General features: G+C 48.2%; 1 protein-coding gene across 1 annotated transcript in view; it reads left to right on the top strand.

Moving 5' to 3' along the window:
- Nucleotides 1–13,198, top strand: part of AGAP1 (ArfGAP with GTPase domain, ankyrin repeat and PH domain 1) — a 370,769-nt gene that overhangs the window by 114,420 nt on the left and 243,151 nt on the right. The window contains exon 10 of the mRNA XM_081815292.1: nt 1,228–1,320. Within this exon, the coding sequence (XP_081671418.1) occupies nt 1,228–1,320 (93 nt within the window). The remainder of the gene's footprint in view (nt 1–1,227; nt 1,321–13,198) is intronic.

Here is a 13,198-nt window from a genome sequence, read left to right as displayed (position 1 = left end):
GCCTAATGAGCATACGTGCTCCTTGAAGTGCCACATCTGAGTTTACATCATGGGGACTTTTCTCTCTCACACCCGGTGACGCTGCCCCTTTTAATATTAAAAAAAAAAGAAAGAAAAACCGGCTGCTCCGTCTCACACCCCTTTGAAACTGGATTTCATTAGCTCTTCACTGCAGCACCGGACACCACGACGTCTGTGCATTTCATATATCATCTCAGATTTGAAAAGCACATGAAAATATTTCTCCATTTTCAATATTGCGTGAGTAATGTTCCCAATGAAAAGTAATGGAGTGAAGTTGTCACTTGTCAGCACAGTTATTAAGGAGGACGAGTTTCAGATCTTTCTCTCATAATAAAATAAATCTGTCAGAAAATCATTGTGCTCACACTTCCTCATGCCATCCAGAGATGGAGACTGAGCTGGGGTGCTCCTTCCGCTTCCTGAAGTCGCCGTGCGCTCTGGGTCGTGGCTTCCCTGGGTGGCACGTGCTCGCCCCTGGGCAGGTCACACAATGTCAACAACACTGCCTAGAAGACTGTTCTGCGAACTTGGCAGACGGAGCTGCTCATTTTCCCCCAAGTACTGTTGTGTTGTCAAAAAAGAGATTTTTCAACTTTTTTCCCCTTTGTTATTTTTTTGTGGTGTGGTTAACACTAGTTTGACTCTAACCATCCAGAAGCACTTAAAAAAAGAAAAACAATGTTCACGGCACCTTGATACGAATGAAGAGTGCACGGTTAAATTGCTCCTCTCTGTCATCATAGAATTTAAAAATCCTTTAGACGTTAACTCAACACACACCTTTATGGGGTAGGTTTCCCCAACAAGCCGCAAAAGAGGCCTTTTCTCCTCGGCTGGATTAGCTGCAGCCTGAGAATGCGCTTTCCTGTTGGGCGTTACTTTCCTATATGGTCCATTGGTTTCTAGTGATTGAATTTTGAGCTCTGTAAAAAAAAGAACTAAAAGGTAATTTTGCGGAGGAAAAGTAGGGGGAAAAGTTTAGAGAATTCTCCGTAAAACGATGGGTCAGTGGAACGAAGTACTCGACAGCTCGCTTCTCGGGTGTGTGCATGTGCACGCGCCTGCATCATCCATGGCTTCTGGGTAGGGATTCGTAGACACTGCCCGGGTAGGGATTCACAGACACTGTCCGGATGAGGGCAGGCCTGCAGATCCATGAGCCGCAGCCCTTACCCAGACGCTAACTTTATTTTTGCTTTGCAGTCTCGGAAAGGGAGTGACCCAGACAAAGAGAAGAAAGGCCTGGAGAGCCGCGCGGACAGCATCGGGAGCGGTCGAGCCATCCCAATTAAACAGGTACGCTGCTTTCCCCTTTTTTCCCTTCCTGGAGCTGGAGACACACCTCAGGTCTCTCCTTGCTATGATGCTGGCTCGTGCACCAAGGTTTGTTTGATGTGCTCTGTTGATGAATGTAGAAGTCACTCACTTGACATCAATTAGAAGAGGTTCCTGTGTGTATTAAAATAGGATCATTAGAATAAGAAGAGGGAAAAATGTGACAACAGATCTAATGAAGTGCAGTCTGCCCGCTGCATATGGAGTGTGTTTCGAGGCTGAGCTGGCTTCAAAGGCTGCCTTTGTAGCTCGGCTTTGATTGGGCCGCTGCCGCCAGTCGACAGGGGTAAATCAGATCACCGTACAAGAGCCCCTTGTGATCACAGGAATAGCCCGATGTGGCCCTAATTTGCTCTCGCAGACGGACATCTGAACACTGTTTCAGGCTGGTTTGTAACAACGAGGCAATTAGTTGTGATAATCATAGCCGGTGTGTCAGCTGCGCACTCTTGTTTGTAATTTGCTAATGAAGGAATTGTAACTTTGATTAGGTTCGGTTTCATTTAGACCTTATTATATAAAGGAACATTTACAGCTGTAATGTGGGGCCTTAATTAAACTTCCTCATTACACAACAGGACCTGAATTCAAGCATTTGTTTTGGCCTATGTTGCTAGCCTGGAATAGGTTTTCATTAGCCCAGAAACCGGATACCAAATTACTTTATGTCTCAAGTAAAATGGGAATTCACGTGACATATTTTGCTATTATAGTTCCAAGGAAAATAAAAATAAAGACTTCGACCCAGCACTGTGGCTCCTGGAAATAGCATCTTTTACTTTGTGAAAGAAGTCCAGTTGATTTAGAGTGCATTCTGCTTGAGAAAGGGGGGAAAAAAATCTGCGGGCAGGAGAATAGCTCTGCCTCTTAAGAACAGGGCTGTGACCAGTTTGTCCCTCTGGGTGATTGCTCTCTGCCACCCTCTTCTGCAGGCAGGTACCCAGTTTCCCGTGCCCTTCCGCAACTCTGGTTGGCTCCGGCCGCCCTTACAGAGGCTGGCGCCGGTGCCCAAATACAACTTCACCCATCTGGAACCGGCAGGAAGGCGGCGTTAGCCGGGGCTGGGCAGTTTCAGCATGGACGGACGGGAACAGATTGGACAGGGCCCGAGCAGGGGCTCCAGAAACATTCAGATCCCAGGCCACCAACTTGCGGACTGGCTCCTGGTGCCATTGAGAAAAATCCTCTTCCCTCCTCTTTGCTGGGGGGTGACGTCTTTGCTCTAAAATGGTTTTGTTACTGTCGAAGTCCACACACGTCGTTGCTTATTCTTTTCTTTGTGTGCCTTTATTTATACACCGAGCTGTCTACAGGAGGTGATTTTAATGTGTGATTTTTCTATTGATTCTGTTTCAGCTAGAAAGAATTATGAAAATGATTTAACTCCTTTTCTCTCATTTAAAAAATTGGTCCTGGGACATTTCCTTTTGGGAATATTAAAACTTAATTCTTGACCATTTCCTTGATTCATGCCTATTGTCGATTGGGGGGTGCTGCCCTACACACGGGCTGGGCAGGCCCCTGGCGTAATTGGAACCTTCACTCAATTTGTACCCTGCTCATCTGCAGCGGGGGCCTGCCATACAGACTAGGTTTTCAGTATGTGTGTTGATTGGAGTTGACCATCAAGCGTAAAATGAGTATTATCCAGTCTTTGGAAGCCTTTCAATTGTGAATGTTCAAAATAATCTCGATGAAATCTAAATCATGGTCTGGTTTCCCGATGAGTCGTGGTTCAGGAGCATGCTCAGATTCTTGTCCCTCGTGGCTGCCCGCCACGTGCAGCCACGGGCAGACTCCTTCCAAGAAGTGCACACCTGTCGGATCAGAGTCCCCCATGGCAGAACCTTCCAGGCCTCAGATTCCCCATCTGTGAAATGGGCCCTGGATGATAATCAGAGTCCCTTGAAACACCGGATATGGAGATTCCAGAGAGAATTTTTTTTAAATTCCAGCAAAACTGGATTTTCCAATTAGTCATGCTCAGGGCACCTTTGTTGGAGCCTTTCTGTGGGTCGCAGGGATTGATGTGAATTTATAGACAGTCCTGCAGATTTATATCACATGCCTGTGTGTGCCGTATTTGTAAAGGATCTGAGATAATTAGAGACAGTCTGAATTCCAACCCTCCCCGCGCCGTGACTTCAGCCAGCGGAAATGAGGAGCAGGACTGCAGAGGAAGGAGCCCATGTTCTTTCTAGATACTCGCTAGACCTGTTGTCGAGGAAATGAACAGTTAGATGAGTGCTTAATATTGGTTAAGAGCTTTTCATATAGCATCCCCTCGAAGCCCCCCCCCCCACTGCCACAGGTGAGGTGGCTGTGATATCCTTGCTTTAAATGAAACCCCGGCAGGGTGAGCACTCCAGACCAGGCCACTTAGGGAAGCGATGGGGCCGAGATCCGGACGCCAGCCCCTCGCCCCAGCACCTGTGCTCTCGGTTGGGGAAAAGCCTTCAGAAAGCTTAGAAAGCGAAGTTATGTGTTTTAAAGTAAACAAGTGAGCTCTGACCTCAGACAGATACCTTCTGCCTATGTAGAAGAAACTTCCAAGACAGCCAGCCGCGACACGTTTCTCCGGGGACCACGCCGCTGTGCTCACCTCCTCCAGGCGTGGGAGGGCTCGCCTCAACCCGCCACGGTTTCGTTTGCTACCCCGCCCTTCTCCCCAGCACTGGCCCTTGGCCTTCTCTCACAGCCACGTTCAAGACTTGGTCTGCACGTGGGAGCCCCATACCCCAGCTCCTCGGCCCGTCCCCCCATGGCAGAGAGACCCTCCTGGAACCTCGGCAACCTCCCTGGGGCTGGTGATGGTGACGGGTTTGGGACCAGCCGGTGTTTTTGATCATCGCAGACTCTTTCTTCCCCCTCCTCACAGGAATCTTGTGGCAGCTGGTTTAGGACACAAGCAAGGTGGTCTTCACCACGCTCTGCCACCAGATTCGTGTTGGTCCAGTTTGAATGTGTTCCAGCGGATTATTTTAACCATGCTTTGCTCACGTTCTGCAGCTTGTTCATTTTGAGAACAGAGACCTCTTCCCCGAGTGTGGGAACTAGCTGGAGCATGCTGGACGAGGATTTCTCTCTTCCCCTTTGCCCCAGTTAAAGATTCCTCATTGAGAATGAGACTGATTTTCTGCAAAATAACTTCATTTTTTGAGAACATGGGCCCACCTCTCCTTTTTTGTCCTTTATGGGGCCTTAGAGGAGAATTAGTTCAGACAGTTCTATTTTTCCTTCTTTTTTTTTTTTAACTAGTAAGATAAGGTCTGTTCGAATAAAAATTAAAAAGCAAAGCAAGAAAAATAAAAAAAGCCAGAGGCCCAGCTCAGCGGCGAGTGGGCTTGTCACGTATTAATTTTTCATTGCTGTGGAGAGTTGTACATACATAATCACTTGATTGCAGTGGGAGTTAGGGAGCTCCTATGGTGTCATTTGCATAAATCTTGTTAAGTCAATGGCAGTTAATGAAGTACAAATGAGCCCGGAGAAGGTGACATGCAAATCGTGGGTGGCAGATGGGAGGTCTGTTTGGGGGACGGCAGCTGTGTGCTCTCCTTTCTTTCTTTCCCTTTGGCATTTTTTAATCTCTATATTACAGTACAGATACACAGCCTCAGCCCTGGCCTCTCCCCTTCCCAGCAGACTCCCGGCCAGAGCCCGGCCTCCTCCCGCCCCCACCGTGCTTGCAGGAACAGCCCCGATGGCCTCACCTCGCCTCCCGCTTCCTAACAAGCACTAGGATGTATTTGAATCTTTAAAATCTTGGTCAGCTTGTCTTGTCATGCTTCCACAACTGAGAGTACATATTTCACTTGGTGGGACAAACACGCGAGCTCCTCACTTAATACTTGGAGAGAGTATGTTGTCTCCTGCAAGACTTAGAAGAATGAAAACGAGTAAGAAATGCTGTCTTGGTCTCATTATGCTTCCGTGTGGGAGTCTGGTCTTCCCCCTTGAGACAGGCCAGCAGTGTTTAACCCCCCTTTGCACATGTGCCGTGGGCCTGAGCGGGCAGGCCTCCCAGGGTTGGTCGGGAATGAGAGGTTCTGGAAGCGGATGGGTGCTCTCGGAGTCAGACTGTGGCAGAGACCCCCGCCCGTCAGTGCGGACCCCTCAGGCGGGCCCCCTCAGGCCGTCTCAGTCATCACTAGGGGGTCCCTTGCCTGCTGGTTTGTGTTTTAAAGCTCCAACTGCCAACAGGCCTCCCTGTGAACTTTTAGAGATTTATGGGCAAAACATGTACTTCCTGCTTTCAGAAGTTTTTTTTTTTTATCTGTTTCATCAACTGGATGATATTTTGAGAGAAACGAGTCTCCGTGGACTTTGAAGAGAGGCAGGCCGAGGGGCATGTGTGGGCAGCCTGTCCTTGGTGGCCACTGTGGTGGTCACTCAGGAGTCCCCGGGCCGTTGGTTCTCACGGTGAGGGTCCAGCTGAGCACTTTGCCGGTGTGCGGGCCTGTGAGGTCGCGCTGCAGGCCGAGGTCAGCACACAGTTTTGGGATGGATGCCCCAGGGATACAGCAAAGGCGTGAAATGTCCTCAGAACACCTGTCTTGAAGTCTTACTTTTGACCTTGAACCTGGATGTCATGGTCCCCTCTGGAGGAGAGCACTTTCCAACAGCCACCTGAAGCTACCAGAAGACCATCCCCAAGCCCTCAGCCGAAGGGCCGACCTGCGTGGAACTTTCCGGTAGCACTCCGCCACTGGGCTTGGGATCCGTTTGAAGCAGTGCGCGGTTTTGATCCTCAGCTGAGTAGAAAGAAGCAATTGTCAATTAAGCGAAAGGCACCTCTGGAGTTAATCCCCTCGGCCAGCCTGCTGCAGGTCGCCGACCCATGTTGTCCGGTACCTGGGATCGGCCTGGGCGGGGGGTGGTGGATTGTGTGGCGCGGGCAGAATAAAAGCCACCTAATGACGCTCACTTTAACATCTCCAACTTGGACACCCGTCAACTGCCAGCCAGCACTTCTGCAGAGGAAACAAAATTGAAGAGCGGGCTGAAACTTTTGGGGGGCCTGGAAGGGGGGGCGTGCTCTTCCTCCCAGGAGCTCAGCAGGAGCTACGTCCCAGGGTCCGTCTCGTGCTCTGCGGGGTGTCAGCATCGTGGCTCCTGTCTGTCAGGCCTGACCACAGAGGAACCAAGGTGAGCGAGAGGCGCCCTGAGAATATGCTGTTCACCCATGTGGCAAATCAGCTCTGCCCGGGCATCGGGGGCCCATTTAGTTCCCCAGAAGCAGATAATTTACTGACGTGGACCCCAGTGCCCTGAAAGCTAATTTACCTCACTTGGGTGAACAACTCCCTGAGAGTATTGCATCTGGCCTGGTTCACGACAGACTTAGCCAATTACGATTATTAATTTAATGGGTCAGGTGGGTGCATCACATGCTTTTAATTTGACTCCTCAAATATCAGACTGTCATTGGAAAAACCATTCAGACTATCTGGATGCCTGGCTAGGAATTGACAGTCGTCCGTCTTGGACTAAAGAGGACACACCCCCCACCACCCCCAGACCCCTTTGGCAGCATGGGTGGACGACAGGATGGTCTAAACAAAATGCCTGAAGAAATTACATTAACCAAGATACAGAATCCATCATTTAAATATAAATCTGCGAAGCAATTTATTTTTTTTTTTATTTAGATCTGCGAAGCAATTTAAAATGTGACTCCCCTTAGTCCTGCGGGCTATAGGACGGGGACACAGAGCTGTGTGCACTCAGGTGCTTTGTACACTGTAAACTGCCATGCAGACATGATGTTCTTCCCAGTGAGACTCAGTGTGTCCTCTGTGGATCCATAATCCAGGAGCTGGGATAATATCTGACTAAGTGATTCATTTCAGCAAAGTGTTTATTTTCTTTAAAAGTTCAGCAGTGATGGTGAAGCCCAATTCCCCACAAGCTCAGTAACGCAAGCTCACGCACGAATAGAGGAAAGTTCCCCAAAGCCAACGCTGGTGTGAATAACCAGAGTTTATTTTTGTCCGGGTGAATCAGTAAGGTATTTGTTCCAGGCGTTATTTCTTATCAGACACAGTCAGCTTGGAACAGTCACATGCCCATCCTGTGCAGACTTGCTCTGGGTACCCTGCTTACGACTCAGGGCAACAGAAGAGTCTACGAGCCGGCCTGGGCTCAGACCCCACCCCGTGCCCTCCAGGACTGGCAGATGAGTGTTGGGATGGAGCTGTGTGGCAGGGACCCTGGGAGCCCCAGGAGCTGAGGAACGATGGATTCCCCTGAGCTGAAAAGGTGTGGGGGTGAGGAGGGAGAGGGAAGTGGAGGTGGGGGAGAGGCGGAGGCTGCAGCCAGAGGCAGGAGGAGGGCAGAATGAGCAGAGTGGCAGGAAGGAGGGGTGCCGGGAGAGGGTGTGAGGAGGGCCAGCCTTGAGGGGATGCTGGGAGGGGTGTTGGTTTCCCCGTGTCAGCTGGGGGGGCGCCATGCCATGTCTCCATGACACGGCAATGTGGGGTCGTGAGACTGAGGACAGTATAGAGCTTAGGGCTCCGGGACCCCCCCAGGGCTCCAGGACCCCCCCCCAGGGGACAGCGCCTGCAGGGTAGTGCCACCGAGTGACGCTTGGCTGCTGTTCTCCCTAATCCGAGGGTTTCTTCCCTCCTGCTATTTATCCCGTAGGGTTTATGATGACGGGTAATTATGATCCGCCAGAGTATCAGCAGTCGCCAACACTTACTATTTCTGAGTGCCAGAGACTGTCTCCATTTGGCAGATGAGGAAGGAAGGTTCAAGGAAAAAGTAACTTGCCCAGCATCACACGGTGCATCCGTCTGCAAGGGCTGCCCTAACAAAGAACCGCAGACGAGGGGCTTCAGCAACAGTGATTTCTAGAGACTGGAAGTCCAGGGTCAAGAGGCTAGCAGGATCAGTTTCCGGTGAGGACTCTCCCTGGCTTGCGTGTGGCTGCCTCCCCACTCTGTCCTCACATGGCCTCTCCCCTGTGCATGGAGTCCTGGTGTCTGTTCCTCTCCTCCTGGCCACCAGTCATCCTGGAGGAGGGCCCCGCCCTTCTGACCTCAGTTAACCTTAATTACCTCTCTGAGGGCCCTATCTCCAAGTATGGTCACACTGGGAGTTAGAGCTCCAGCATCTGGATTTGGGGGGCGCATAATTCAGCCCGTAACATGGGGCTGATTAATAACAGGAGCCCAGATGTGTGTGACCACAAGGGACACCTGCAGCCATCTCTCCTATAATAGTCTTCTGCCTTAGGACTTCCTAATGTTACAAGGTAAGGCCACTGTGTTCCTGTCCATACTTTTGGGAATCAAAAAAACCTACTTTGTGAGGCTCCATATACTGGATAATAAACATACAGTAGTCAAAATACTATGATTTGAAGGTTTTAACATAAATCCTCCTAAGTTGCAGTAAAGTGAGAATTTGAAATAAGCCTGGTGGGAACACATCCTTTCACGAAGCATGAAGCTCCCTCTCTGTGCAGTACGTTTTATAATCGTTAAGGCAGTGGAGACCCTTCAGGTCGGTTTTAAAAGGAAAAGCTGCAATAATCAGTGGTTTCAGTGGGTCCTTTCCCAAGGTGGCTCCTCAGGACCGTGGGCACGTGTCAGGCCTGTAGCTGGGAATGGCCAGGGAAAGCGTGTTGATTCAGCAAGTGCCTGCCGTCCTGGGGTTCATCTTACACATGGTTCCCCTTCCAAAAAAACAAAAAAAAATCCATCGTGTCCACAAGTTACCTAACCTGTCACTGTGGTAAAGACACAGTGCCGTGTGTTTTTTATCAGTTTATCGCAGGTAGAGAGAATGCCCAGAGGACACATCATTATTGAGGGGAAGGTGAGGCGGGAGCACAGGGGCCTCACTGTGAAGGTGATGAGGGGCTGTAAGCCCTCAACCATGCCCACACGTTTGCAGATACTACCTGCAAATCCATGTCTACCAAGACGCCTGAGAAAATCACAGCATCACAATCTCATTTCAGTTCCGCTTCGTTGAGCCGTTCCTGATGGAGGGCTCCATTTCTCCACGTGTAAGAACACAGAACGTGGACTAGGACTTCTCCCAAGCTGGCTTTTGTCCTGTGTGAATAAAAGTTTAGAAAACAAGTGAATGCCTCTCCTCCTGGCAGGGAGAATCACACAGGCCGTCAGAAATCCATGTTTCCTATAAAAACAGCAGTGGAACTCTGTGGGGCATTTGGCTGCTGGACCTAATATCATAATTATGTTTGTAGACTGGCAAAAGAGACACATTAAAAAGAAATACTACTAACACCTCAGGGCCTTCCCAAACCTTGTTTTCCCCAATTCAGGGAGACCTATACCCCACTGTATTTACTTGCTCACATTTCCACCTGCTTAAAAAGTCCACGCGATGAACCAGATGACTGTGTTAGATTTATCACAGCAATGCTGGCCCCCCTTCCTCAACTGGTGCCTGTTGTGAATCAGTTACTGTTAGATGCTTCGATCCTACGACCTTTAATTCTCTGTCAAGCTAGGGCACAGCTTTTGCCAACAGCAGATGGGAAATCCAAGGCTCAGGGGGTTAAGTCCTACAGCAGATGAGGTTCCCGCACCAACCAGTGTCAGAGCTGGGATTCAAATCCAGGAGTCTCGGAGAATATGTTTCTAGGGAAGTCTTCCATGCCCCATCCCGCCTGATTTAATCCGTGCTTAAAGGACCATCTTTTCTAAACCACGTCAAAAATCAAGTACATGGTATCTTCTCTTCATAGGGTTCCACGTGTCATGTGGGGCCATCCTCAAAAGCGCGTGCTGTCCAGCGCCCGTGACCGACATGGTACCCACGTGGCAGTGTGCCTCGTGGCCCGGAGGTTGACCTGTGAGGTCAGGGCTGGCTTGTGAGAGATTTTGACCTGACCTAGGCACATGGGGCATGCGTGGCTCCTAGCTTTGGCTGGCACTGGTCCCTTTAACCTGTGCTTGTCACAGTCTTGCTGTCTTTGGGGTCCAAGTCGAATGCCTTCTGTTCCAGAAAAACTTACCTTGTCCTCAAGGAGATGTGGCATCTTTCCCCCTCCTCCCTCCCAGGACACTTCCTCAGGTCTTGGGATCCTGCTGCCGTCTTGTCTGATGCTCATCAGCGTGTGCATCCTTCGTGCGTCCGCTCCCGCCGTGTGCTCTCACGCTTCAGGAGGGGTGCTCCCTGGCAGAGCTCCTGCCTTGCCGTGTCGAGCAGGGAAGCGAGCAGTGGTTGTAGACGGAGTAGCTCACTAGTGTATAATTTCATGTTTGTTGTAAAGAGTGTGTTCCATTGGAGAAGTTGCACCCAACGTGCAACTTTTAAAAAATGGAATACATTTTAATTCAATGTTCTTTACACTTAATTCTGTTTCAGGTACATAGAATACTATATTTAGGTAAAAGACAAAATGTACATTTTTCAACCATCAAAGAATCAAACCATTGTCAGTGACCAAAATCATTTGTGAAAACTGGTTTCTTCTAAAACTTCTCTGCTACTTTTCAATATTCATACAGAAGAAATTCCATCTAAGTAAATACCTTCATTATGTATTTTTCTTTATAAGAATTGTTTTATGTCAAACCTGCAAAGTTTAGTAACAGTGGACTGTTTTTATAATTGCCGGATTTTTACCCCATTCTTCATTCTGCATCAACCAGAGCCTTTGTGATTGTAATTAGTGCTAAAAACAAGAATATGTTTATCCTCACAAAGTTTTTCTGTAGAAAAATAATTCATATTATTTTTAATATACATTAAAATTTATGAAAATATACTACTGGGGCTATAAGTAACTTGCAAGAGATGATTTGGAAATGAAAAACCACAGGAAGCAAATAAACATGGATGGATATTTGGCCTTTCTTTGTGGGTTTCTAAAGTATTGGAAACTTAAAACAATGAGAGATCATTTTATACTTAGCTTTATAACTAACAAAGCATGATAAAGTCCTTTTAGTAAAAGTTAGTTTAAAAAGAAAGTTCTAGAAATGGATTGCTGGTCTTCTTGGAGGTATAAAAAATGTTACTCACTTTTTCCCATTAACCTCTCTGCTAGAAATTTATCCCCAAGGAATAATTCACCAAGAGAAAGGGAAAAAAATCTTAAGTGTACAAAAATGTTCATAACAGAATTATTTAGAATATCCAAATCCTGGGAGCTACTGATGTCCAGCGAGCAAGGAATTAAATAGTGATGGTCACTGAATCGTGCTGGGACCGGCAGCCTCTAGAACTTTCATTTTGGAGACTGTCTCGAGGTGTGAGAAGTGTTTATAAAGTAATAAGTGAAAGTGTAAAACTTTATAATAATCAGAACATGAAAATAATCATGTATTTGGTTTAAAGTTGGATGAATAGGAACACAAGACATGGGGTGGGGATTGAAGGAGAGCTTTACTGTTTTTTGGGGGGTTTTTTTTTTTTTTAAAGATTTTATTTATTCATTTGAGAGAGAATGAGAGAGAGCGAGCGAGCTTGAGATGGGGGAGGGTCAGAGGGAGAAGCAGACTCCCCGCTGAGCAGGGAGCCCGATGCGGGACTCGATCCCGGGACTCCAGGATCCTGACCTGAGCTGAAGGCAGTCACTTAACCAACTGAGCCACCCAGGCGCCCCGAGCTTTACTGTTTTTAACTCTCTGTTGTGAAATAATCTTGCACACACTGCAGAACCAGCCCAGGGCTCCAGTGCACCTGCCCCCGCCCTGACACCAGCCGTCCCCGAGAGCACAGCACAGTGCTGGTAGCCGGGACACCCGAGTGCCGCCACAGACCTCACTCCGACTCCGTCTCCCGGTGCAGCCCAGGGTCCCTGAGTGCGTGGGGTCACTTCGGCCCTTGGTCACCTCCACCCTGAGGCTGCTCTGCGGTCTGTCTTACCTTCCCAGACCTTGATGCTGTTTGAGGGGTGCTGCAGGAAGACTGCGGCATGCCCCTCCGTGTGCACTGCCTGCTGTTTGTGCCCGGGTTGAGGTGATGCATTTGGGGCTGGAGGACCACAGGGGTGTTCCGTCCTTCTTGGCGCCCTCAAGGTAGCCGCGTGTGTATCTTACTGTTGGTAGCATTAACCGTGGCCATTTGGCTCAAGTGGGGTCTGCCAGGCTTCTCTGTCGGAAGTGATTATTTTTCCCTTTGATGACAATGAATTGATGAATATCTTGGGGAAATACTTAAAGACTATGCTGATAGTCTGTAAAAATATTTTTAATGATATAAATTGTATTCAATAAGTAGGTTTTAAATGAAGACAATTTCCTTCTGATAAATGTGCATTATCTTGAATAAAATGCCCTGGGTGCTGTGTGGGTGTGTGTGTGTGGAAAGCTAAATTTCCCCTCCTTTATACTGAGTTAGAAGTCTAAATACCACGAAATGCCTCTTCTAATCAAGGAAATTTCAAGAGCAGTAGTTATATGTACACTTGGTACTTTTAAATACTTATTGGCCTTTTAGTAATATCTACAATGCAGAAATGTTTCACAGCCTGAAAGGACCACTAAGATTGTCCCAATGTTCTTTTTTCTTTCTTAATTTTTTTTTAAATTTTTGTTTAAATTGAGTTTAGTTAACATATAGTGTATTCCTAGTTTCAGAGGTAGAATTCCATGATTCATCAGTTGCATACAACACCCAGTGCTCATTCCATCACCCAGTCACCCCATCCCTCCGCCCCCCCTCCCCTCCAGCAATTTTCTTTCTTTTTTTGATCTTCCATTGATATGCCATCTAAGAACAAGTAAGTACTTCTTTCCTCCTTGTATGTTGGAGGGAAGGGGCAAGTGAGGATAAATTTGAAACTTGCTGGGCCTTTGAGGAGGAGCCTAAGGGTGGGGTGGGGGAGGTGAGGCAGAGTCTGAAGGGGGGT

The sequence above is a fragment of the Leptonychotes weddellii genome, chromosome 3 (assembly GCF_054177405.1).
Source record: "Leptonychotes weddellii isolate Sample4059 chromosome 3, ASM5417740v2, whole genome shotgun sequence".
In the NCBI taxonomy this organism is placed as follows: domain Eukaryota; kingdom Metazoa; phylum Chordata; class Mammalia; order Carnivora; family Phocidae; genus Leptonychotes; species Leptonychotes weddellii.
This window is presented reverse-complemented; position numbering and strand designations above follow the sequence as displayed.